This window comes from Manis javanica, chromosome 9, assembly GCF_040802235.1.
Source record: "Manis javanica isolate MJ-LG chromosome 9, MJ_LKY, whole genome shotgun sequence".
NCBI lineage: Eukaryota > Metazoa > Chordata > Mammalia > Pholidota > Manidae > Manis > Manis javanica.
The window spans coordinates 86,448,559-86,473,352 of NC_133164.1; the positions used below are offsets into that span (position 1 = coordinate 86,448,559).

General features: G+C 40.1%; 1 protein-coding gene across 4 annotated transcripts in view; it reads left to right on the forward strand.

The window, feature by feature from the left end:
- Positions 1-1,600: 1,600 nt before the first annotated feature.
- The window catches only part of YES1 (YES proto-oncogene 1, Src family tyrosine kinase), a 91,842-nt gene continuing 68,648 nt past the window's right edge, over positions 1,601-24,794 (forward strand). Inside the window, exon 1 of one of the 4 annotated variants that reach the window (XM_037018105.2) lies at positions 1,601-1,854. In XM_037018105.2, coding sequence (XP_036874000.1) covers positions 1,621-1,854 — 234 coding nt within the window. In that variant the 5' untranslated portion in view covers positions 1,601-1,620. Of the gene's footprint in view, positions 1,855-1,886; positions 2,178-24,794 lie in introns of those variants that run through there. The other 3 variants (XM_037018103.2, XM_037018112.2, XM_037018121.2) reach the window with 3 other exon arrangements.

Below are 24,794 nucleotides of genomic sequence, written 5' to 3' on the forward strand. Positions count from 1 at the left end.
GGAAACCCTCCACGTGGAAGCCTGACATTGCACGATGATTATTCCAAAAGAAAAAACAGGGAGTGAGGTGGTAAATCAGAACGATGGTAATGAGAAGAAAACTCAGTAAATTAACATAACACATATTTTGACATGCTGTCTCTTTTAAAACTCCATACAGAATATTTTTTTAAGCCACTTCACCTCTCAAACTGGAGTACACTAGTATTTTAGAATTGATTTTTCGAGTTGAGTTTACGACAACAAAAATGTCATCTGTTTTATTTAGAAAATAGCTCAAGAAATCTATTTCTAGTTTAAAAAAAAAGCTAAACATAAATCTACATGAAAATTTTAGTGCCCAAGGCAGTCAAGGGCAAATTGTTTTAGCAGCTAAATAAACACCGTTCCATGTTCTGTGCACTTTTTTATTAATGTGACTGCCTGTGTGCCTACCTTTGGTTCGGTTAATGGTAGGTGAAGAAAAAAAAAGCTTCTAACCCTTACATGTATTTCCTAAGTTCCTAGAATACCAGAATACTGACACATACGCTGTATTTGTTGAAGATGATAGTGAATTTTCGCTAAAAACCACAAAGGAAATCAACAGTTCTGATAGCCCCACCAAAGAGGAAATACAAAGAGGAAGTTACTGTAAAACTGGCAGGGCAGACAGGGTATCAGCAGAAGCGCCTCAGATTTTTGGCCCGTTCCAACACTGACTAACCCTTGTCTTTACCCCAATTCTTTCTGGATCCTCTCCCTTCTACTTTGGATTCAGAGTCTAGTTGAGGCTCCTCCACTCTGGGGGTCGCAGCCTCAGTTTCCCTCGCTGTCAAACAGGATTATAGTACATGTCCCAGGCCAGTCACCGGGACTTTGCCAGGATCATGTAAGAACGCGCTCTTCCAAGATAAGCCAAAGCCACCATTACTGGGAGAGTCGCCAACAGAACTCGGCTTCGGTTCCCGCTCTCGGCGAGGCTGGTCGACCTACAGTCAACAGGAAGTTCCTGGGGCTGGGACAGGATCCCTGGCTTCGGACGGCGGTCAGGGCAGTGATGAAGGTGTTAGGAACGTCCCCCTGGCTCACGCGGCCCGCCGGAGATTTTACTATCAACTACAAAGGGTGCGGAAGCATAGTACTGGGAAGCAAGCAGCCAACCACAAATGCTCAACCCTGTCCTCCCGCACAACGCACCGAAGCCCTCGGCACTGCAGAGAGGGGCAAGGGGAAGGAGAGCGCAGAGGGGCGTGAGCTGCGGCCCACACTCCATCGCCCCCCGCAGCTGCGGCCGCAATGTCTGCAGCAGGGCAGGGGCGCTGGGGCCCTGCTCTCCGCGTGCAGAAGCGCCTCCTCCTCGCGCCCCCTTGGCCAGCGCCGCCTCGGGAATCCGCCCCGGCCCCCCGCCGCCATGTTGAGTCGGGCCGCGTAGCTCAGACTCGCCACCGAGCCGGCCCGCGGGAGGACTGTCCGTAGCCCCCGGGCGTGCGCTGGCGCCGGAAGGCGGGGAGCGCTCGAGCCCGGGCGGGCACGGCGCGAGTTCCGGTGAGCGGCCCGGGCGCGCGCGCAGGTAGCCCCCGCCCCGCTCCCGCCTCCGCCCCCGCCCCCGCCCCCGGGGCGGAGCCGGGAGCGAGGCGGATGCCGCGCCGGGAGGAGGTGGAGAGTGAGCCCGAGGGGTGGGGAGCCCGGGAATTCCCTCCTCTTGAGGTAGCGAGTCCGGGGCCCACCGTGCCTTCGTCGCTGCCGCCGGGCGCTCTGGACGCGGAGGTGGAGGACGGAGAGGGCCCCGCGGGCCTCGCCTCCGCCCACCGCCCCCTCCCCGCTACCCGAGTTGCAGCCGCAGAGACTCATGCGAGCGCGGCTGGAGGGCAGGTAAGGACCCGGCGGGGCCCCTCGGGCGGAGGCGGCCGACCCCGGCCCTGGCAGCTCTAGGCCCCGGCGCCCGCTCGCCCCCGGAGTCGCCGCCGCTCCCCGCCCCCGCCGGCCCGGAGTCGGGAAGTTGGGGAGAAACTTCTCCCATCCCCCGGCCCGGCTCGCCCGGCGGGCGTGTCTCTTTCCCGGCGCTACCTGCCAGCCCCCGGCTCGGTCTCCGCCCCGTCCAGTCCTTCCCGGTCCCGCCCCAGGCTGATTTGGGGGCTCGGAACCTTGGAGCACCCCCACCCGCGTCTGTAAGGTCGTGCGGGCGCCCCGGCGAGGTAGGGACGAGGTTTATTTTGGCTCCCACGGCCGAAGTAGGGGGCTAATGCAGCGGCCCCATCCGGCCCAGCGGTGGGGGTGTCTGGGTGTGAGCTGACGGCGGGTGGCAACTGTCCGGGGAGAGCAGACGAGGGAGTGTGTAGGGTACGAGGGGGTGAGCCTGTCGCTTTACTTGGGTTGATTGAAAACCGCAACATGTTAAAGTTTTCCTTTGTTTTGGGTTGGGGGTTGGGAAATATGCCATTCGGCGGCCACTTTTACGATATTATATCACTCAGTCTCACATTTGGTTCTGTTCTCTGTCCTCAAGTGTTGCAGAAAATTTTGTTTTGAAGGGTGTTTTTCCTCTTGATAATTGCTTCCAGCTTTTGCTGAATTGGGAATGGGGCTTAAGAAGCTCTTCGATGTACGGACTGCTTTTATATTTTTGTAGTGAGTGGGACACAGACAACATAGTTCGGACTTGGCTGAAATTTTTTTTGAGTAATTAATTGAAACAGGCATAGGATCACTACGGTCTAACAATTTACAAATTAAATGAAAAGTTAACTCTTTAGTAGTATCACAACTTTATGTTTATGCCATTTATTATGTATATGTTTTCACGTAGATGTGTGTGTTTTCCCATGGATGATTTTGCATATACATGAATATGATTGTATATTTGTATGTTTGTAACTGTAGGATTGATTATAGTTTCAAAGTTGTCTCTCGATAATTCTAAGTGTGTTTAAACCGTCCCGTTGAATTCCTAAAGTGAAACACTGAAAAATACTACTAAATGTGTACATGTGACTGTGCATTTAAGGCAGAGTACTTGGTAAATTTAAAATCTGAGCTAGTGTAATGCGTGGCACACGGTAGACAGGAAACATTTTGAATGGACAGCTAAGGAAGGAGTGTCTTGTATAAGGAGTCAAAGATCTTGTGTGCATTGTATATGATTTTCCTATACTGTCCTGTAAGAAAGTTGTATTTCACTAAGCCGTACATATTTTGTTCTAATATATGAGACCACAGTTGACATTAAGAAAAGGAAGTTTAATTGTATTTTAATTTTTGAACATTAGCTAAACCTCAGTGGAGAGTTTGAACGTTCTTGGCAATTCAGAGTCCTCAATTTGAAAAAAAAAACTCGCCTTTGAACTGACTCAGAATACAAGACGGTTCATATCCATGTTTCCAAAATAAAAGATAAAAGGGCTCTTAAAATATGTACTCCGCTGTAGCCACCATAATGTTATAATAGCTTTAATTTTGCAGTGTGTTTCTGCTGACGTCATAAACCACAAAATTGACTCCTTTCTGTTCAACCGAAAGTGAATTTACAGCTTTGACCTATCTTCGTGGGATAGGTGGAATTTGTCTTATGGCTGAAGTATAATATTAATATATGCTCTAAGTTTTGTTTTTTTTTATATTCAGTGAATTCTAAAACTGAAAAATTAATGGCTATACAAATCTTCATGATATGTAATCTTAAAATGTAGTAAAAATTATAAAAGAATAGTAATAGGTGAAATACTACCAGTCTATGGTATAAGACTTATTTATATAAAGTTCAAATCTGCATTTTTAGGCAGTAAATAATGTATTAATGTGAGTAATTTTTCTTTTATAAATATGTTTAACTCTTAGTCTACTGTTCCTTGTAGGTATCATTTATTAGTTCCTGATAGCATTATATCAAAGAAGTACAAACTTCCCGTTATAAAATAAATAAGTCAAGTAAGTCATGAGGTATAATGTACAGGATAGGGGAGTATAGTCAATAACATTGTAATAACTTAGTACGGTGACAGATGGTAAGTAGACTTATCGTGGGGATCATTTTGTAGTGTATAAAAATACTGAATCACTATGATGTATGCTTGAAATTAATAGGATATGTTATACTTCAATAATTTTAAAAGCCTAATATCAAAAAATGTAGAAGAACAATACTAAGCTCTGGCATCTAGGAATGCAAACTTGGGTGATAAAATTATATTAGAAAAAGAAAATTCTGCAAGGAAATTATTTTCTTTATAAAAGTAAAGATATGGCAGGAGGGAGAAAGCTGTGATTGGGACATGGCTTCCAAATTGTTGGCAAAGTTCTTTTAACCTGGTGATGGTTTGCAGGGGTGTTGGACTTAGTATAATTAATTCATGAAGCCATCATTTGTTCTCCTGCTTCTTTTCTGTGTCTGTGTTTTAGTTTACATAAAACTTTTTTTTTCTTTTCTAAAGAAGTCTGTGTGTGTTGTACTATATCAGGTGCTTAGATACAGAACTTAGTATTTGGTGACTGACTTCAGAGGACTGCTTGGGCTGTCCTTTGCAAACAGGATTAGACTTATCCAATCATTACATCTTGTCATATGAATAACATGTTAATTGTGGTAATATTTTTGAGGGAAAACACCAGGCTTTACTAACTTTAAATCCTTTTCAGTTTGTATAGTGTGACAAATAATAGGCAATCAAAATGTTTATTAAACTAAAGGATACTCTTCTGTCATCAAGTATAAAATACACCCTATTTTTCAGAAAATAATGTAACATGACAGCTAAAACTCAAAACTGGCATTAGGTAATTCCTGACTTATGCATTTTCAGTTTTCTGGAACAGTAATTATTTAGATTTCAGTAAGTTTTGATATTCGTAAGGGTGTTAATGAAAGTATTAAATAAGTTTTTTGTTTGCTTAAGCTTTCTAAAGATGTGGCCAATAGCACCTACAGGGTGAGTATATTTTATTTTAAAAGAAAGCAAATGACATAATGGTGTTGGGAGATGTAAAAATGCTCAGAATCATTGCATTACACACTTGCTTTATGTAAGGGCTTGCTGTTTTAGTTGAAGCTGTTGCTTTTCATTGTTGTGAAGTTAAAGAAGAGATCATATCTGTGCCAAATTCTTCTATCACAGGAACTTTCAGTCATGTTATAAAGGTGATGTTTGTGGCTATGGCTTTGTTATGTGAATATTTACAGGAAGTTTTAGTTAAGATCCTCCATTGTTCAGAACCCTACATCGCTTCGGTCACCTTCAGTTCACATTTAAACAAGTCTGTAATATAAATATAAATTCCTCTTGTGAAGTACAACAGCTTTTCTTTAAAGGAAATAATCTGTTCCTATTAAAGTATCTTGGTCTCTTACTGGTAGTGTGTACAGCAGTTTGTGTGTGACTATGGTAGGGTATGTATTATCTCCTTTCTTCCTCTCAGCTGCTCCAGCGCCACAATTAGGCTGAGTATTGCTCAGCTGCAGCTGCTGGGTGATTATGAACCATCCAGCTCCTGTCTAAACTCGGAGGCAGATTTAGCAAAAGGAGCTATAGTAACACAGAGAGTGAAAGAGAAGAGCTAGTGCTGCCGCCAATATCATTTTAACATGTCTGTGTGCCAGAGAATTGCTGGCTGCAGGAGCACAACTGTTGTCTTGGAACTAGCAGACTTGATGGCAGCATGTCCTGGTCTGGATTGGATTTATCTGATGTTACTCTTTGCAGTCTTGAAGTCCACTTCAGGAAAGAGAGAATCCTGTAATTTCCGAGTACAGGATAATGTATTGATGGACTGAGTTATAAGCCTCTGCAACCAGGAGAGCAGTGCCCTGCAGTTCCCCTTGTCTGAGTGTGTATATGTGACTGTGAGTTCCTGAAGTGCATACCATGCACTCCACGCCACTTTAAGCTGTGTCCCTTAAAAGTGCTTCTGCTTTCACTGTTTTGAGGTGTGGCAGGAGAGCTTGTATGCGGGTTCTTCGGACTCCCAACTTTCTCCTAGGAAGTGGAAGACCTTCACGAGTGATTATTTCTAGAAGTAGCTGCACATGGATATCTCTTGTGCTGCCTGAATTTCATAAGTAGGAACCCTAGATTTTTTTTCCCCTGTTGTTCTTTATTTATTCCTGGGGTAAGAGAAGATGGACATCAACAAACGCAGGTGCAATATCCACTATATATGGCAAATCCCAGACTACAAGATGCCATAGGCAAATTTTGTTGCTTAGTTTATAAACATGCCAAAGAAAGAGCAGCAGCATTTCATCCTTTCTTTTGCTACTACTATCAGAAAATCTGCAGACAATTCCTTTTGCTAATCCTGGCTTTGGAACTTGGTGGTTCAGGGTTTGGCTAATTTGGGTCGGGGGATAGGGAGTATTGGAAGGAGGAGTACTGAAACTTGTATAACCAGAAGGAAAGAAGAGGCACAAAAGACTGTACTCTCAAACATTAACAAGTACACATTGTCATTGTGGCAAATACTTAGCAAGGCATTGGTGTACTGACCCTCTTTGTGTGCAAAACTCTGTTATGAAGACACATTTCTCCTTGCATTGTAATTGTTTCTTTCAGTTGTAAGTATATAAATATACTTGACCTAGTGCTCACTGTCACAAGGAGCAGTTGTATTTGGGTCTTTGAGGACAGTTCCTTGTAGAAAAAATCTTAGTAAATATTGAATTGTATACAAGGATATGGTGTTGTGTATATATTAGACTTTTCTACACACAACATATTTTAATGTACACCTTTATTAAAATTTTATAAAACATCAAACTGACTTCATCCTTTTTCGTTAGCTAATGTTAAAACAAATTCTTTAGATTTTTCCCTCAAGATTTTGTTGTAGAAAATGATTTTATAAAATAGTTCAAACACTTGCAAATGTGAATTTAAAGGTCATTTTGATATTTCTAACTGGAAACTTTGTAGTTGAACTTAAACTAGTCTTTAATAAGCTTTATTTTAGAGAAATGTTTAGTGAGCTAGAATGTCCAAGCTATGCAAATATATATATATAAAATACTAGATTTTTCTAAAATACATTTGGCATCCCATCATGTAAGTAGTGCAAGTCAATATTATAATTAGGACTTAGGTTCATATCTTCCAAGGACAAAAAGAAAAAAGTCTTGGTTTTCCTGACATAATGTGTTTAAAAGATTGTATATGTCATTGGTATGTCTGCTGCTTATTTGGCGGTGGAGAGAGAGACAGGAAGTACTGGCAGGAAAAGACTGACCGCAGAAACTTAAAGATTGTCTAGTTTCGGCCTCTCTTTCTAGCAATATGTAGACTCTGGTTTTTTTAAAGTTAATTACTGAGGCTAGTCACTTCTCTAATTTTTTAATAAAACTTTCAGTTTCTTAGCATTAAGGAGAAGGGGTGGCATGGGAAAGTTGGTGACTTTTGCTGAGTAAGTTAATACTTTAGATTGTTCCATGGCAAGCTTATTGATTTCTAACTTTTGTTCTGATAGAATTGGTATTTTCCAGATAAGGACACTTTATAAGTAATAAGTCAGGCTTTTGAAAAGGAGCAGAGAAGGCAAGATGGTATAATAAGGAAAGGACTAAAAGAAAAATGACCATCTGGATTTTAATTACACTTCTGAAAGTGAAACGCTACGTGGTCTTGTCTTGGTTGATTCAGTAAACTCCCTAGGCTTTAGTGCCTGCCACCATGTGAAACGGGGTAGTGGAGCCAGATGGCTTTGAATATGCTTCCCACCTTATATAAATTGGTAGTTACTATAGTTGAAGATTTCATATTGACAACGTTTTAAGGAATGTTTTAGAATCTGGAATTTGAAATAAAATTAGATACCAGGTAAGTAAAGGTTATAGTAAAAAACTGATGCAAGCAAATGCAGCATTATTCTATTCACTGACTGGACATTTATTAAATTTGTGGCATGACAAATACTATGCTAGTTTTGTTATAAAAATGACTGCATCATGACTGTTGTCTCTAGGAATTCACAGTTGGGTGGAAATGACTGTGATGAGATTGTTGTAAATTTTGTAGATTTGTAGATATTTTTAGTGTGGTGGTAATCCATTATATAATACTTCTTTGGTTTTTGGTGATATTAGTGTTGATACCTCTGAAACTTTAATAAATCCCTTTGCACTGGACAGATTTAACCTTAAGTAAACAGAGTCAGTTTTCCAGGTAGGAAAACCAGATTTGATGTTTTTCTGAATGCTGGTTCAGAATACTTGTGACTCACAGGCTGTGCAACACCTATATTAGAAGTTTTACTATAGGAAGACACATTTGAAAGCAAGACTTTAAAAATTTTTTCAGATTTATTTTGCAGTAAAATTAGGAAAATAAGGACTTAATTATTCATTGAAGCAGTTGTGATGTCAGTTAATAGGTAATCATGAGTATTTGGATGATAGTTTTGCTCATTGTATCAGGAAAATAGCCATGAATATTAAAATATATTTAATTTTGTTAACTGATGAAGTGCAGAGTAATTACTCTGAATATGTTTAACAGGCAGTTAATATGTATAACCAGAATAAGCATGGGCATTTGAAAATGGCTAGATTTTTAAGGTTTGTAAAATAGATTTTGAAAGAAAAAACAAAAACAAAAAACTAAAATTATAAGTAGATTGTGGTCCCAAAGTTTGTCAGTTCTTTGAAAATTAAAACCTTTTCTCAAGAAAAGCATTTTCTGTAAGGTTAGCCTTTTTGGTTACATTCCTAGGCAGCCCATTACAGTTTACCTACAAAAACCTAACAAACAGGTATAACAGTGATTAAGTGGTAAATGTGTTCTAATTGATTTTCAGTTTTTGTTTGTTTTTTAAAATCTGTTGAGTTCTTTGAACATGTGAAATATTTGGCCTACCAAGTGCTCTGCTTATATTGTGAATGAACCCGTAGGCTACCAGTCATTCTGCCACCCCACTTTCCCAGCTCCTCACTATTTAGAAGTCACTCTACTATGAGTTCCATGTTTGGATGCCTGGGCTCTCCCAGTGAGGCCTTGCTGTGCAGCCAAATTTAAGTATAGAAGCTTTCCTAGTTTCTCCCACCTGCTTGCTAGCCACTACGAAGCCTGCTTCCTACTCTCTCCCTATAGGCAGTGTGAGGAATGGAAAAGCTTCAAAAAGATGGGAATGAGAAACAGAAATGAAGAAAGTAGAAAAGGGCTTGGGAAAATGAGTGTATGTAATACGGAGTTTATAATTTTTCCTTTTGTGTCCTTTTTTCTCTTTCCTACCCATTTACTCTTTTAGGCTTTTGGGTAATGAAGGAAGAACATCTGTTCTGTGACAGGTGCTATGCTACACTACAAGTTCATATGCGTTCTCACAGTTAAACCCTTGAGATATCTCCCCAGAAGAATTGTGGGTGAGATAGATATTTATTACACATGAAGAAACTGAAGATCAGAAAGTGTATGTAATTTGCTAAGGTGATATGATGAAGTGATTTGGGTGGAACTGAATTTGAATCTAAGGCTAACTGCAAAGCTTGTTCTCTCTTAGACAACTTCCTAAGGGATATGAAGCAATGATAGAAAGGAAGGTTTCTTATCTTTATCCTTTTACCTTAAGCTGTACATTTGTATTGGGCTGAGAATTTTCAACCACTTATACTTTTTTTTTCTTAATGTAGTAGCTTTGTGGTATATATTTCATAATAAGTGTCAAGGTCAGATACAATGTAAGCTGGAAAAGATGGGTTACTACACTAACTAAATTATGGCAAATCCTTTCCTTTTGTAGGTTTGGGTTTGTAGTGGAAAACTGATATATTAATTTCAAAACATTCTTTATCTTTTTATAAAATAAAATTTTCAGGCCAGGTTAACAGTGTTTGGATGTTTTCCTAGTCAAGTTCCTTTTTTCTATGTAACTTTAGTTCATCAGAAGAACAAAGAAGCATGCAAAAAGATGGCTTATTATACTAATTAAAACTGTAGCAAATGCTGTCCTTTTCCAAGTTTGGTTTTTTAAAGTGTATGTATTGTCTATCTATATAGTCAGCCTCTCCATTGACTTTATACTCAAATCTGAGCCGTGTGACTCAAGCTGGCTCAAACATTTGTGTGATACTGCCTTCATTTTTATTAACTATATGATTTATTCCTAGATGAGTTAGTAAAAATAGGTGGAAGGACTTCATAGTCTAAATGGTCCCATCATTACATTTGAGACTCATGCTGCAGAAAAAGAGCACACTTTTTAATTTGCCCTGTCAGTAGGATGATAATTTCCTACACCTTAGTACAGACTCACCAACCATTCAACACTTCACTTTCTTCTGGAGGAAATAGGAGGATTTTTTTTGTGTACTGGCTTGTTCCTATAAATCTTACTGTTACATGAATTCCTCACTCTCTGGAGGAAGAGTCTCACCTAAAGTTCCAAATGGAAATTTTGTTTGCTACTCTTTTGCCACTGTTTCAAGTTCCATGAACAATGATTTCCTTCACCACCTTAGATGCCTTTTCTTCTTTGGCTTCCTTTTATTTCTTCAGTTGTGTCTAAGAATGTACCCATTGTCTTCTCTAATAAGCTGGTGCCTTGTTTTCTAGTGGGAATACTAGCTTGATTTTGTAGCATTATTATCCTTCATAGAATATCTACAGTACAACTCCTTCACACATAACTGCAACAGTTCCATCATGGCCCGTGGTTATTAAGTCTATGTGAGGGTTGACAGGTTTTAAACTGCCAAGTCGAAATGTTGGGAGCAACTGCAGCTAGAGTGTAAGATCTTTGAAGGTAGGGATCTCTGTTTTGGTTATGGAAGTTATCCTAGGCATCTAGAACAATAGCCCTTTGTAGACACTTACTAAATATTTTCAAATGTATAAAAAGACAACAGTCCTCTGGCAGCATTTGCTTACCATGGTCATGGGAGAAAGGAATGTCAGCAAACAGCTAGTTCTTCACTAAAAATTCATGCAGTAACAATAGATGCTCTTGACTCAAGACTCCTTGGATCTAGTAATCATCTAGTGGCATTAATGCTCAGCATGAGTTCAAATAAGCATTCTAATTAAGTCTGACGGAGAAACTGAGGTTTGGTTTGGTAGCAATTTGTAATGTTGAAGAGCAGTAAGATGATAATAAGGGTGTTCCTTTTCTCTATCTTATTCTCTAAATGTATCTCTAGCAACCGTGCCTCTTAAAAACTCAAGCACACGAGTTCCCCTTACCTTACACTGATGGAAACAAGTCACATGCATGTATCTGGTTGTTAAGTAGAGCTGGGAAAAATAGTCCATGGCAGGACAGCTACCTTCCAGTGACAATCATGGAAGGGGAGAATGAATTTTTGGTGGAAAGGTAGCTGGCTCTGCCACAGAAAGGGAGAGGAAGTAACCTAGTAGTTAAAGAAGTTGGACATCTATATGGAAATACACTGTTTGGTTATATAAACATGGTCAGAATATTTATTTGAAAGGTGTGGACATAGATGTTGCTTCTTAATTTAAGGCAACAATGTTGGTACAGAAGCAAACTAGTTATGGTGGAAACATCAAATAGTCCAACACCTTCTGGGAGTTTGTTTTCTTTTATAAGCAGAACATCTGGAGAAATTTCATGTTTTACATAGTAAAGGAAGCCATAAAGATTTGCTATTTTGAACTTATTTAGGACCAACAGATATGCAAATTATAGAAAGAACCTTTGGAGATAGGACCTTGTCTTGTGGTTTATATTAAAAGTAACAGGAAAGGTAATTCAGGATTTTGAGGAGCTACATGACCTAGACTTTTAGGAAACATTAGAAAATCAGTAAGAGTCTGTGGTTAAGAATCTAATGGGCAGTATACCACCTAAAATAATGAAAAGTGTAAAAATGCCCCAAACCTTTTATATGAAAAGCTTGGGTAGCACTCTGGTGGGAGGAAGGGATCATAGTAAAATGGGGATTATACTTGCACTTACGTAACACCTCTTGTGATTGAGAAAAGATAGTAATTAGCCATAGCAAAGATTTTGTGGGGATAGTTGATAGATTATCGTGGCACTAAAGCTGCCTTCCCATCTCTATTCACACCCCTCCCCTACCAGGTACTCCTACTGGGCCTTAGTTTTTGCTTTTGAATTTATTCTTTTAATGAATAGAACTTAAATCAGAAGGAGGAACTTGTAATAAAGGGCAGAGCAGAGGAGAGGATCAGAAACCTCAGGATAATGTCAGGATGAATAGGATTTTTGGAATCATTGATGCTTAAAGAAAACCAATACAGACTATTCTTGGAGATAAATTCACAGTTAGACACAAGAAGGAAGCACATATCCACAGTTTAGGAACATTAGATAATAACAGGGAACACCTAGCATTGTTCTTTTTATCTCCTAATTTCTGTAATTAGAGGATGCTCTTTAAGTAGAAAAGTTGGGGGGAAAAAGTAAGAAAGTAGATAATAGTAAGGGGGGCATCTAGCTTTAACTGATATTCTGTCTGAAAGTTCTGAAAGATATTTCAGGTATTACCAGAGCCCCACCAGTAACAGAAATCATTGAGACAGACCTCTCAAAAAAAGAAAATTGATTAAATGATGCCTCAAAAGGTGAATTTTAATAAATGCAGACATTGGAAGTTGCCTTTGATTCCTGATAAAAAAAAACTTTAGTTATTAAACAGTTATCATTTATAAACAGTTGAAAGGTTAGAAATAAGTAATTTTTAACAGTTGTCCAGCAGTGCTTTATTGAATCATTGAACCATCCATCTCTGGAGTTTGAGTAAATGCTGGGTCCTTATTGTCTGTTAGTGGTACTTTCCTGTGGTGTGTGGTCAGACTTGATAAGCCTAGTTTCCTTCTAACAGACTCGTTGATTCCTTTTGTACTTTTTTTGGGGGGGGGTCTTTTATTTTCCCCTTTATGTAATTAAGTCTTCTAATGGCATGAGTCACATTGCTTATCTTTTTTGTGATACTCAGAGCCAGGGATATTAACAGGTTCAAAGCTCTTTTTATGTATTTCCAGATTTTTTTTTTTTTTTGGGGTTTCTTCACTTTATTTCTCCCTTCGACTGATATTGGTTTCAAAGGTATTTTTGCCCTGGGATTTTCCCCCCTGAGTTATACCAGGATCTGCATTTCTTATTCCAAAAGAAAAATTATTCTTATTGTTGCATAAAAACAATATGTGATGTTGTTCTTGTTTCTGTGAGAAGTTGTTCTTTGCCTAGAAGTTATGCTTGCTTGGTTTTTTTGTTTTTTTTTTTTTTGAGAGGGTATCTCTCATATTTATTGATCAAATGGTTGTTAACAACAATAAAATTCAGTATAGGGGGGTCAATGCTCAATGTACAATCATTAATCCATCTCAAGCCTAATTCTCGTCAGTCTCCAATCTTCTGAAGCATAACAAACAAGTTCTTACATGGTGAACAAATTCTTACATAGTGAATAAATTCTTACATGGTGAACAGTACAAGGGATGTCATCACAGAAACTTTCGGTTTTGATCACGCATTATGAACTATAAACAATCAGGTCAAATATGAATATTCGTTTGATTTTTATACTTGATTTATATGTGGATCCCACATTTCTCGCTTTATTATTATTATTATTTTTATTTTTAATAAAATGCTGAAGTGGTAGGTAGATGCAAGATAAAGGTAGAAAACATAGTTTAGTGCTGTAAGAGGGCAAATGTAGATGATCAGGTGTGTGCCTATGGACTAAGTATTAATCCAAGCTAGACAAGGGCAGCAAAACATCCACGGATGCAGAAGATTTCTCTCAAAGCAGGGGGGATGACGTTCTGAGCCTCACCTCTGTTGATCCCCAATTTCTCACCTGATGGCCCCCCTGCGACTGTGCCTGTCTTAGGTTGTTCCTCCCTTGAGGAATCTTACCCGTCTCTGGCTAAACAGTCATCTTCCGGGGCCATACAGGGAAATGTAAAGTTGGTAAGTGAGAGAGAAGCCATATTGTTTGCAAAGGTTAGCTTTTTACTTCTTTGCAGATTTATGCCCTGTGGCTTCTATGCCCAGCACTTGTCTCGAGGTATCTTTACCACCTGGAGGAATTATGATACTCGGTAAATTCGATATGAGGCACGAATTCTATTTAAGGGTTGTAATTAGGAAGGAAGAAGAAAAGCTATAGAGGTAGCATATGGAAGAAAACATGGGAGGATTGATTATTTCTTTGACATATCTTCTTGTAGAGTACCTTAAGTATGTATAGATTTTAAACTATTAACTAATTTGCACACACATATTAACATAATAGGAATACGGTGACATAAACAAAGCAAATCTATAATTACCATCCATCTCCAGTGAAGCCAAGAAAACCATTTAGGCACCCTAGGCATTTGTGAAAATTTGTCTATGATATGATGGATGTTGTCCTACTGTACATGAACAGTCTGAGAGAAATCAGACAAATTAAAGCAGCCCATTTCTGGGATCTGTTCACATCTCATATGTTCTTTTAACTGTCGATAGTCTATAGTCATAAGATTTTGGAGTTCTACAACTTGCACCCTTCCCAACTCCTGGTTGAGTTCCAACAGTACAGATCTGGTCAAATTCGTTGTCTCACTGTATGCACATGCCAGCCTGGACATCTCCCTCCTCATTCCAATGGCAAGTCCAGGAAACGGTGGGGTGGATGCAGCCACAACCGCAGCATCGCCCGGATCCCTGTGGAGGCTTTTTGATGATCATCCCCCCGCACGAGTCCTCCAGAGAGTGCTGATGCCGGAAGCTCCTCCTCATATCGTATCTTAGTTCATTTTCTGGGTATCCAAGGTAGGCCTTGATCTTCTGCATAGAAACAAACAGACCCTTTGCCCACACTTTGACATGCCCTCTATACCACTGTGCAGAACTCACTGGAGGTCAGCACACAGGGACTGCCGTTTTTTTTTTTTTTTTTATTAAGGGAAAGGAATATTATCAGAAAAGAGTACCTCCATAGCTGATCATCTGACACCCTTTAAGTGATCAACATTAAGGATATTTAAAGCATGCGTTGATCTTTGATTTACCAATAGTTTTATCCTATCAAGGAGTAATCCCCCTTTTCTTTCTTTTTTTTTTTTAATCTTTAATCTACACTTATATGAAGAGTACTATGTTTACTATGCTCTCCCCTATATCAGGTTCCCCCTAACAACCACATTATGGTTACTGTCCATCAGCTTAGCAAAATGTTGTAGAATCCCTACTTGTCCTCTCTGTGTTGTGCAGCCCACCCTCCCCTTTCTCCCTCCCCACCCATGCATGCTAATCTTAATACCCCTCTTCTTCTTCCACCCTCTTATCCCTCCCTGCCCACTGATACTCCCCAGTTCTTTTCCCTTTGGTACCTGTTAGTCCATTTTTGGGTTCTGTAATTCCGCTGCTGTTTTGTTCCTTCAGTTTTTCCTTTGTTCTTATACTCCTCAGATGAGTGAAATCATTTGGTATTTCTCTTTCTCCGCTTGGCTTATTTCACTGAGCATAATACTCTCCAGCTCCATCCATGTTGCTACAAATGGTTGGATTTTTCCACTTCTTATGGCTGACTAGTATTCCATTGTGTATATGTACCACATCTTCTTTATCCATTCATCTACCGATGGACATTTAGGTTGCTTCCAATTCTTGGCTATTGTAAATAGTGCTGCGATAAACATAGGGGTGCATCTGTCTTTCTCAAACTTGATTGCTGCGTTCTTAGGGTAAATTCCTAGGAGTGGAATTCCTGGGTCAAATGGTAGGTCTGTTTTGAGCATTTTGATGAACCTCCATACTGCTTTCCACAATGGTTGAACTAATTTACATTCCCACCAGCAGTGTAGGAGGGTTCCCCTTTCTCCACAGCCTCGCCAACATTTGTTGTTGTTTGTCTTTTGGATGGCAGCTATCCTTACTGGTGTGAGGTGATACCTCATTGTAGTTTTAATTTGCATTTCTCTGATAGTTAGCGATGTGGAGCATCTTTTCATGTGTCTGTTGGCCATCTGTATTTCTTTTTTAGAGAGCTGTCTGTTCAGTTCCTCTGCCCATTTTTTAATTGGGTTATTTGTTTTTTGTTTGTTGAGGCGTGTGAGCTCTTTATATATTTTGGATGTCAAGGCTTTATCGGATCTGTCATTTTCAAATATATTCTCCCATACTGTAGGGTTCCTTTTTGTTTTATTGATGGTGTCTTTCACTGTACAGAAGCTTTTCAGCTTAATGTAGTCCCACTTGCTCATTTTTGCTGTTGTTTTCCTTGCCCGGGGAGATATGTTCAAGAAGAGGTCACTCATGTTTATGTCTAAGAGGTTTTTGCCTATGTTTTTTTCCAAGAGTTTAATGGTTTCATGACTTACATTCAGGTCTTTGATCCATTTTGAGTTTACCTTTGTATATGGGGTTAGACAATAGTCCAGTTTCATTCTCCTACACGTAGCTGTCCAGTTTTGCCAACACCATCTGTTGAAGAGACTCTCATTTCCCCATTGTATGTCCATAGCTCCTTTATCAAATATTAATTGACCATATTTGTTTGGGTTAATTTCTGGAGTTTCTAATCTGTTCCACTGGTCTGTGGCTCTGTTCTTGTGCCAGTACAAAATTGTCTTGATTACTATGGCTTTGTAGTAGAGCTTGAAGTTGGGGAGTGAGATCCCCCCTACTTTATTCTTCTTTCTCAGGATTCCTTTGGCTATTCGGGGTCTTTGGTGTTTCCATATGAATTTTTAAATTATTTGTTCCAGTTCATTGAAGAATGTTGCTGGTAATTTGACAGGGATTGCATCAAATCTGTATATTGCTTTGGGCAGAATGGCCATTTTGACGATATTAATTCTTCCTAGCCACGAGCATGGGATGAGTTTCCATTTGTTAGTGTCCCCTTTAATTTCTCTTAAGAGTGACTTGTAGTTTTCAGAATATAGGTCTTTCACTTCTTTGGTTAGGTTTATTCCTAGGTATTTTATTCTTTTTGATGCAATTGTGAATGGAGTTGTTTTCCTGATTTCTCTTTCTGTTGGTTCATTGTTAGTGTATAGGGAAGCCACAGATTTCTGTGTGTTAATTTTGTATCCTGCAACTTTGCTGTATTCCGATATCAGTTCTAGTAGTTTTGGGGTGGAGTCTTTAGGGTTTTTTATGTACAATATCATGTCATCTGCAAATAGTGACAGTTTAACTTCTTCTTTATCAATCTGGATTCCTTGTATTTCTTTGTTTTGTCTGATTGCCGTGGCTAGGACCTCCAGTACTATGTTAAAAGCAGTGTGGAGAGTGGGCATCCCTGTCTAGTTCCCGATCTCAGAGGAAATGCTTTCAGCTTCTCGCTGTTCAGTATAATGTTGGCTGTGGGTTTATGATATATGGCCTTTATTATGTTGAGGTACTTGCCCTCTATTCCCATTTTGCTGAGAGTTTTTATCATGAATGGATGTTGAATTTTGTCAAATGCTTTTTCAGCATCTATGGAGATGATCATGTGGTTTTTGTCTTTCTTTTTGTTGATGTGGTGGATGATGTGGATGGATTTTCGAATGTTGTACCGTCCTTGCATCCCTGGGATGAACCCCACTTGGTCATGGTGTATGATCCTTTTGATATACTGTTGAATTCTGTTTGCTAATATTTTATTGAGTATTTCTGCATCTACATTCATCAGGGATATTGGTGTGTAATTTTCTTTTTTGGTGGGGTCTTTGCCTGGTTTTGGTATTAGGGTGATGTTGGCTTCATAGAATGAGTTTGGGAGTATTCCCTCCTCTTATATATTTTGGAACACTTTAAGGAGAATGGGTATTATGTCCTCTCTGTGTGTCTGATAAAATTCCGAGGTAAATCCATCCGGCCCCGGGGTTTTGTTCTTGGGTAGTTTTTTGATTACCGTTTCAATTTCTTTGCTCGTAATTGGCTTGTGTAACTTTTGTGTTTCTTCGTTGGTCAGTCTTGGGAGGTTGTATTTTTCTATGAAGTTGTCCATTTCTTCTAGGTTTTCCAGCTTGTTGGCATATAGGTTTTCATAGTAGTCTTTAATAATTCTTTGTATTTCTGTGGTGTCTGTCGTGATTTTTCCATTCTCATTTCTGATTATGTTGATTTGTGTTGATTCTCTTTTTCTCTTAATAAGTTTGGCTAGAGGCTTATCTATTTTGTTTATTTTGTCAAAGAACCAGCTCTTGGTTTCATTGATCTTTGCTATTGTTTTATTCTTCTCAATTTTGTTTATTTCTTCTCTGATCTTTATTATGTCCCTCCTTCTGCTGACCCCAGGCCTCATTTTTTCTTCTTTTTCCAGTTTTGATAATTGTGATGTTAGACTATTAATTTGGGATTGTTCTTCCTTCTTCAAGTGTGCCTGGATTGCTATATACTTTCCTCTTAAGACTGCTTTCACTGCGTCCCACAAAAGTTGGGGCTTAGTGGTGTTGTTCTCATTTGTTTCTATATATTCCTTGATCTCTATTTTGATTTGTTCATTGATCCATTGATTATTTAGTAGCATGTTGTTAAGCCTCCATGTGTTTGTGAGCCTTTTTGTTTTCTTTGTAGAATTTATTTCTAGTTTTATACCTTTGTGGTCTGAAAAATTGGTTGGTAGAATTTCAATATTTTGGAATTTACTGAGGCTCTTTTTGTGAGCTAGTATGTGGTCTATTCTGGAGAATGTTCCATGTGCACTTGAGAATAATGTATATCCTGTTGCTTTTGTATGTAGAGTTCTATAGATGTCTATTAGGTCCATCTGTTCTAGTGTGTTGTTCAGTGCCTGTGTGTCCTTACTTATTTTCTGCCCAGTGGATCTATCCTTTGGGGTGAGTCGTGTGTTGAAGTCTCCTACAATGAATGCATTGTAGTCTATTTCCCTCTTTAGTTCTGTTAATATTTGCTTCCCATATGCTGGTGCTCCTGTATTGGGTGCATATATATTTAGAATGGTTATATCCTCTTGTTGGACTGAGCCCTTTATCATTATGTAGTATCCTTCTTTATCTCTTGTTACTTTCTTTGTTTTGAAGTCTATTTTGTCTGATATTAGTACTGCAACCCCTGCTTTCTTCTCACTGTTGTTTGCCTGAAATATGTTTTTCCATCCCTTGACTTTTAGTCTATGCTTGTCTTGGGGTTTAAGGTTTCTTGTAAGCAACATATAGATGGGTCTTGCTTTTTTATCCATTCTGTTACTCTGTGTCTTTTGATTGGTGTATTAAGTCCATTTACATTTACGGTGACTGTTGAGAGATATGTACTTATTGCCATTGTAGGCTTTAGATTCGTGGTTACCAAAGGTTCAAGGTTAGGTTTAGTAGTATCTTACTGCCTAACTTAGCTTGCTTATTGAGCTGTTTTATACACTGTCTGGAGATTCTTTTCTTCTCTCCCTTCTTATTCCTCCTCCTCCCTTCTTCATATGTTGTGTGTTTTGTTCTGTGCTCTTTTTAGGAGTGCTCCCATCTAGAGCAGTCCCTGTAGGATGCCCTGTAGAGGTGGTTTGTGGGAAGCAAAATCCCTCAGCTTTTGCTTGTCTGGTAATTGTTTAATCCTGCCATCATATTTAAATGATAGTCGTGCTGGATACAGTATCCTTGGTTCAAGGTCCTTCTGTTTCATTGCATTAAGTGTATCATGCCATTCTCTTCTGGCCTGTAGGGTTTCTGTCGAGAAGTCTGATGTTAGCCTGATGGGTTTTCCTTTATAGGTAACCTTTTTCTCTCTAGCTGCCTTTAAAACTCTTTCCTTGTCCTTGATCCTTGCCATTTTAATTACTATGTGTCTTGGTGTTGTCCTCCTTGGATCCTTTCTGTTGGGGGTTCTGTGTAATTCCATGGTCTGTTCGATTATTTCCTCCCCCAGTTTGGGGAAGTTTTCAGCAATTATTTCTTCAAAGAGACTTTCTATCCCTTTTCCTCTTTCTTCTTCTTCTTCTGGTACCGCTATAAAACGAATATTATTCCTTTTGGATTGGTCACATAGTTCTCTTAGTGTTGTTTCATTCCTGGAGATCCTTTTATCTCTCTCTATGTCAGCTTCTATACGTTCCTGTTCTCTGGCTTCTATTCCTTCAATGGCCTCTTGCATCTTATCCATTCTGCTTATAAATCCTTCCAGGGATTGTTTCACTTCTGTGATCTCCTTCCTGACATCTGTGATCTCCCTCCGGACTTCATCCCATTGCTCTTGCATTTTTCTCTGCATCTCATCCCATTGCTCTTGCATTTTTCTCTGCATCTCTGTCAGCATGTTCATGATTTTTATTTTGAATTCTTTTTCAGGAGGACTGGTTAGGTCTGTCTCCTTCTCAGGTGTTGTCTCTGTGATCTTTGTCTGCCTGTAGTTTTCCTTTTCATGGTGATAGAGATAGTTTGCAGATCTGGTACAAGTGATCGCTGGAAGAACTTCCCTTCTTGTTGGTTTGTGGCCTTCCTCTCCTGGGAGAATAGCGACCTCTGGTGGCTTATGCTTGTCAGCTGTGCGCGGCAGGTCTTCTGCTACCTGCCCATTTGCAATGGAGTTTATCTCTGCTGTTGCTGTGGGCGTGGCCTGGCTGGGGCTGTTCCTCCAAAGTGGTGGAGCCCCGTTCGAGGCGGAGTGGCCTGGAGGCTATGTATCTCCGTAAGGGGCCTCTCTGGTCCCTGTTGCCCAGGGGGTTAGAGTGCCCAGAGATCCCCAGATTCCCTGCCTCTGGTCTAAGTGCCCTGTCCTGCCTCTTTAAGACTTCCAAAAAGCACTCTCCAGACCAAAACAAGAACAGCAACAATGAGAGAGGGAACAGAAAAAATAAAGGAAAAAACACGCGATTTTTTTTTTTTTTTTCCTCAGGCGCTGGTCCCAGGCACCTGCTCACCGGTCCTGCTGCCCCGCCTCCCTAGCACTGGGGTCCCTGTCCCTTCAAGGCTTCCATAAAGCACCCGCCCACCGGTCCCGCAGGGAAAAATGCGCGATATTCTTTGTCTTCAGGCACCGGTCCCAGGCACCCGCTCACCGGTCCTGCTGCTTTGCCTCCCTAGCACAGGGGTCCCTGTCCCTTTAAGGCTTCCAAAAAGCACTCGCCAAAAAGAGAAAAAAAAAAAGGGGAAAAATGCGCGATTTCCTCCGTTCTCAGGCGCAGGTCTCAGGCACCCGCTGACCGGTACCTCTGCCCTGCCTCCCTAGCAACGGGGTCCCTGTCCCTTTAAGGCTTCCAAAAAGCACTTGCCAAAAAGAGGGAAAAAAAGGGGAAAAATGCGCGATTTCCTCCGTCCTCACGCGAGCTGAAGAGTAGTATATAGAACTAGATCCTCCTCACCTAGATTTACCAGTTGTTAAGATTTTGTCACATTTAATGTTATCATTCCCTCCTGTGTATATGTGTATTCCTTCACCTCTCTCTTCCACTACTTGAAACATATTGGTTCATTACCCTAAGCACTGTGGTGTGTATTTTCTAAAAACGGACATTTTACTACACAAGCACAGTATAATTATTGAATTCAGGAATTTTAACATTACTAATAAAGTTGTCTAGTATATAGTTGTTATAGTTTGAATTGTGTTGTCCCAAAAGATAGTTAAACCCTAACCTACAGTACCTATGGATGTGACCTCATTTGAAAATAGGGTCTTTGCAGGTGTAATCAAGTTAGGATAAGTCATACTGAATGGGGGTGGGCCTTATTAACTGACTGAGTCTTTGTAAGAAGTAAATGCCAATGTGACAACAGAGGCAGAGATTGGAGCCATGCAGCAACACACCAAGGAACCTGCCCAATGGCCAGCCACAATCAGAAGTTAGAGGGGGCAAGAAAGGATTCTGTCTAGTTTCAGAGGACGCATGACCCTGCCAACATCGTGACTTTGAGCTGCCAGCCTTCATAACTTTGAGAATAAATTTCTGTTATTTTTAAGCCATTTGTTTATACCAGCCTGAAGAAACTAATGCAGCAGTCCATAATCAAATCTTTTTCCAGTTTTCCTAATAGTTTCCTTTATAACTCAAATCTAGAATCCAGTCTATTACATTTAGTTGTCTTACCTCTTTAGTCTCCCTTAATCTGAACAGTTAATTCAGCCCAATTTATCTTTCATGATGATGAAAAGTCAGTCTACGTGTTTTGTACAGTGTACCAATGAGGATTTGTCTGGTGTTTCCTCATGATTAGATTCAGATTATGAATTTAGGGCAGAAATACTACATAAGGGGCATTGTATCCTCCCTAGTGCAGTCCATCAGGAGGCAGACTGTTAGTTGGTCCCATTATTGGCAGTGTTAACTCTGCTTAGTTAAGTAAGGTGGTAGCTGTCAGGTTTCTCCACTATAAAGTCAGCATTTTTCTCTTTTTAATTAGTAAGTTGTCTGTGGGGAAATAGTTTTATTCTCCATCAGTGAGTCTTACTGGCACTGATCACTGCAGTGTTGCTTGTGAAATAATACTTTTCTAACTATATTTCCTTCTACACTTACTAGTTGAGATGATGTGAGAAAACCTTTCTTCCTCATTTGTTTGTATAAGAATGGCTTATGGATTCATTTTTAGTCAGTGGGTTATAATTGCTTAGTGTCACTATTCATTTTGATGATCAAGTTTATCTTATTTTTGGCCTGCAAGATCCTATTCAAGAAAGCTCCTGTGTCTTTTGATACTTACCTTTTCCTTTTTCATTACTACTTCATTTATCTTAGTGTAAGATGTCCCAGGCTCATCTTGTATTCACCTTGCTCTTGCTTTGGAATCTGCCACTTCAGATGCATCAAGAACAGAGGTTCCTTTTAGCGGATATGTGTGGTTTTGAATGGTTTGTTTTTAAATTATATTTTATTACTGGCTAATTTTTGGTGTATAAAAAAGCTACTTATTTCTCTGTTTTGCAACTGCTCTGTAGAAATCTCATTTCTGATGGTTTTTCATTTAGTTCTCTTAGATTTCTCTGAATAATTATTATGTAGAAGCAGTGATTATAATTCCAATTTACTGCAAATATTTATCCATTTTATTTTGTTCTAATTGCATTGGTTAGTACTTTCGGAACAGGTTAAAATGTTTTGAGCTTTAGTAAGATTGTTTCTAGTGTTTGCCATTAAGGCATGATGCCAGAGTTTATTTGAGCTGTAGCTCTAGATGCATAAAACTGTAGAAGGATTCTTCTATTTCGAGTTCATGGAGGGTCTTTATTAAGTAGGGGTGCATACTGATTTAAAATTTTTTTCTAGGCTTTTATTTTTTTTAATGGCTTTTCCATTTTTTAAGATACGAATTAATATTATGAGTAGACTTGCTAATACAAAACTATTCTTATATACTAAGAATAAATTACCTATTTATTTCTAGTAGAGAAGCATAGAACAGTGGTTATGAGCACTGACCAGTATAGTAGGGAAAGGGGAAAAAAACCCATCTAAAGGAAAACTATTTTCTCTGTACACTACCACAGAGCACCTGGCCACTGAATATGTGGGATTCTTCCCATAACAACCAGTTTTCCAACACCAGCTGGGTGTCCTTCATTTCAGTTCTGATGCTATTTACCTGGAGACCTGGAGTTAGCATTAGATCCTGTTACCGGCCAGAGTGCTAATTTTTCCCCAGGATCGTGTCTCAGAGGTGACAGAACGGAGTAACAGCAAAAAGCTCTTTTAATGAGTGAAAAGAGAAAGCTCCTGCTAATCAGGAGGGGGCTCTTGGCGAGGATACCATCAGAGCTGTGGTGTCTGGGGTTTGTATTGCCTTCTGAGAGGAGGAAGTCCCACCCCAGGACCTAATGGAGAACTGAACAAATGACCTCACAACTCACTCCTGATTGGCTGAAAGTACAGTGCTTCATTTGCATAGGGCACAACCAGTCAAAGTAGCTGAGGTCTATCTAAGTGAACTTTGAATGGCTGAGTTTTATCTGCATAGGGCAAAACTGGTCAGAGCAGGTGAGGTCTAGCTAAATGGCTGAGTTGGATTGGGGTTTTTTGTTTGTTTGTTTGTTTTGAAACTTACAAGGGTCCTGAGCTTATCTTCCTGCATCCTACTATCACCTGTCTCAGTCCCGCAATTTAAGTGGTGAGTCCCTCAAGACTGCCTCCCTCTGGCTCCCTCCCTCAGGTGCCAGTTTCAAATAGTGGATCCTCAGGTTACCCACAACTTCTGTTCAGCCAGACTATAAATTGGGAGTTTCCACAACCCCCTCCAGTTTGGTAATTTGCTAGAATGGCTAACAAAGTCCCAACCACTGAATCAGAATCTTGTGGTTGATGCCTTTGGGAACCTGTCTTGCCAATGGGGTTCAGCCCCGGGCAAGTTCGCTATGGATTCAGTGTGACCAAAGAAAATGACAGCAAAACGATCTTGGGGTGAAAGGGTTATACCCAACTTTATTTCCAGGTGTCAGGTAAGTCACTAAAATCCTGTTCACTCAGAGCGAGACTGCATGCGGCAAGCCGGTCTCTGCCTCTGGGACCCTCTGTCTGCACAGTCGTCCCACACAGCCATCTTCTGGGCCTCTGTCCTCAGTGCTGCCACCACTCCAGCCTCTGCTCTGCTCTCCTGCAGCCTTGCACCCCTGCCACCATGCTGTGCCCAGAGCACTGGCGGGAGCTCTTTTTATAGAGTCAACAGCCATGTATTGCCCATAGGTGTGCAGTGAGCTAGTCAACCAGGGCCAGGTGAGAATCCTGGCCACAGGAACTCTCATTTTATCCACAGAACCCACTCTCTACCCTTGTGGCTTTCCAAAAGTCCTTACATTTATGTAAACTGGGTGTGGTTGAATGGGAGTTGTTATGAATAACAAAAGGTATTCCTTTCACCTTTATTGCTCTTATCACTTAGGGAGTTCCAAAGGTTTTAGAATTTCAGCTCTGTGCTGGTAATGGGGATGAAGACCACAAATATATATTTATTATTAACCAAAATATCACATGGCAATACATGGCTGTT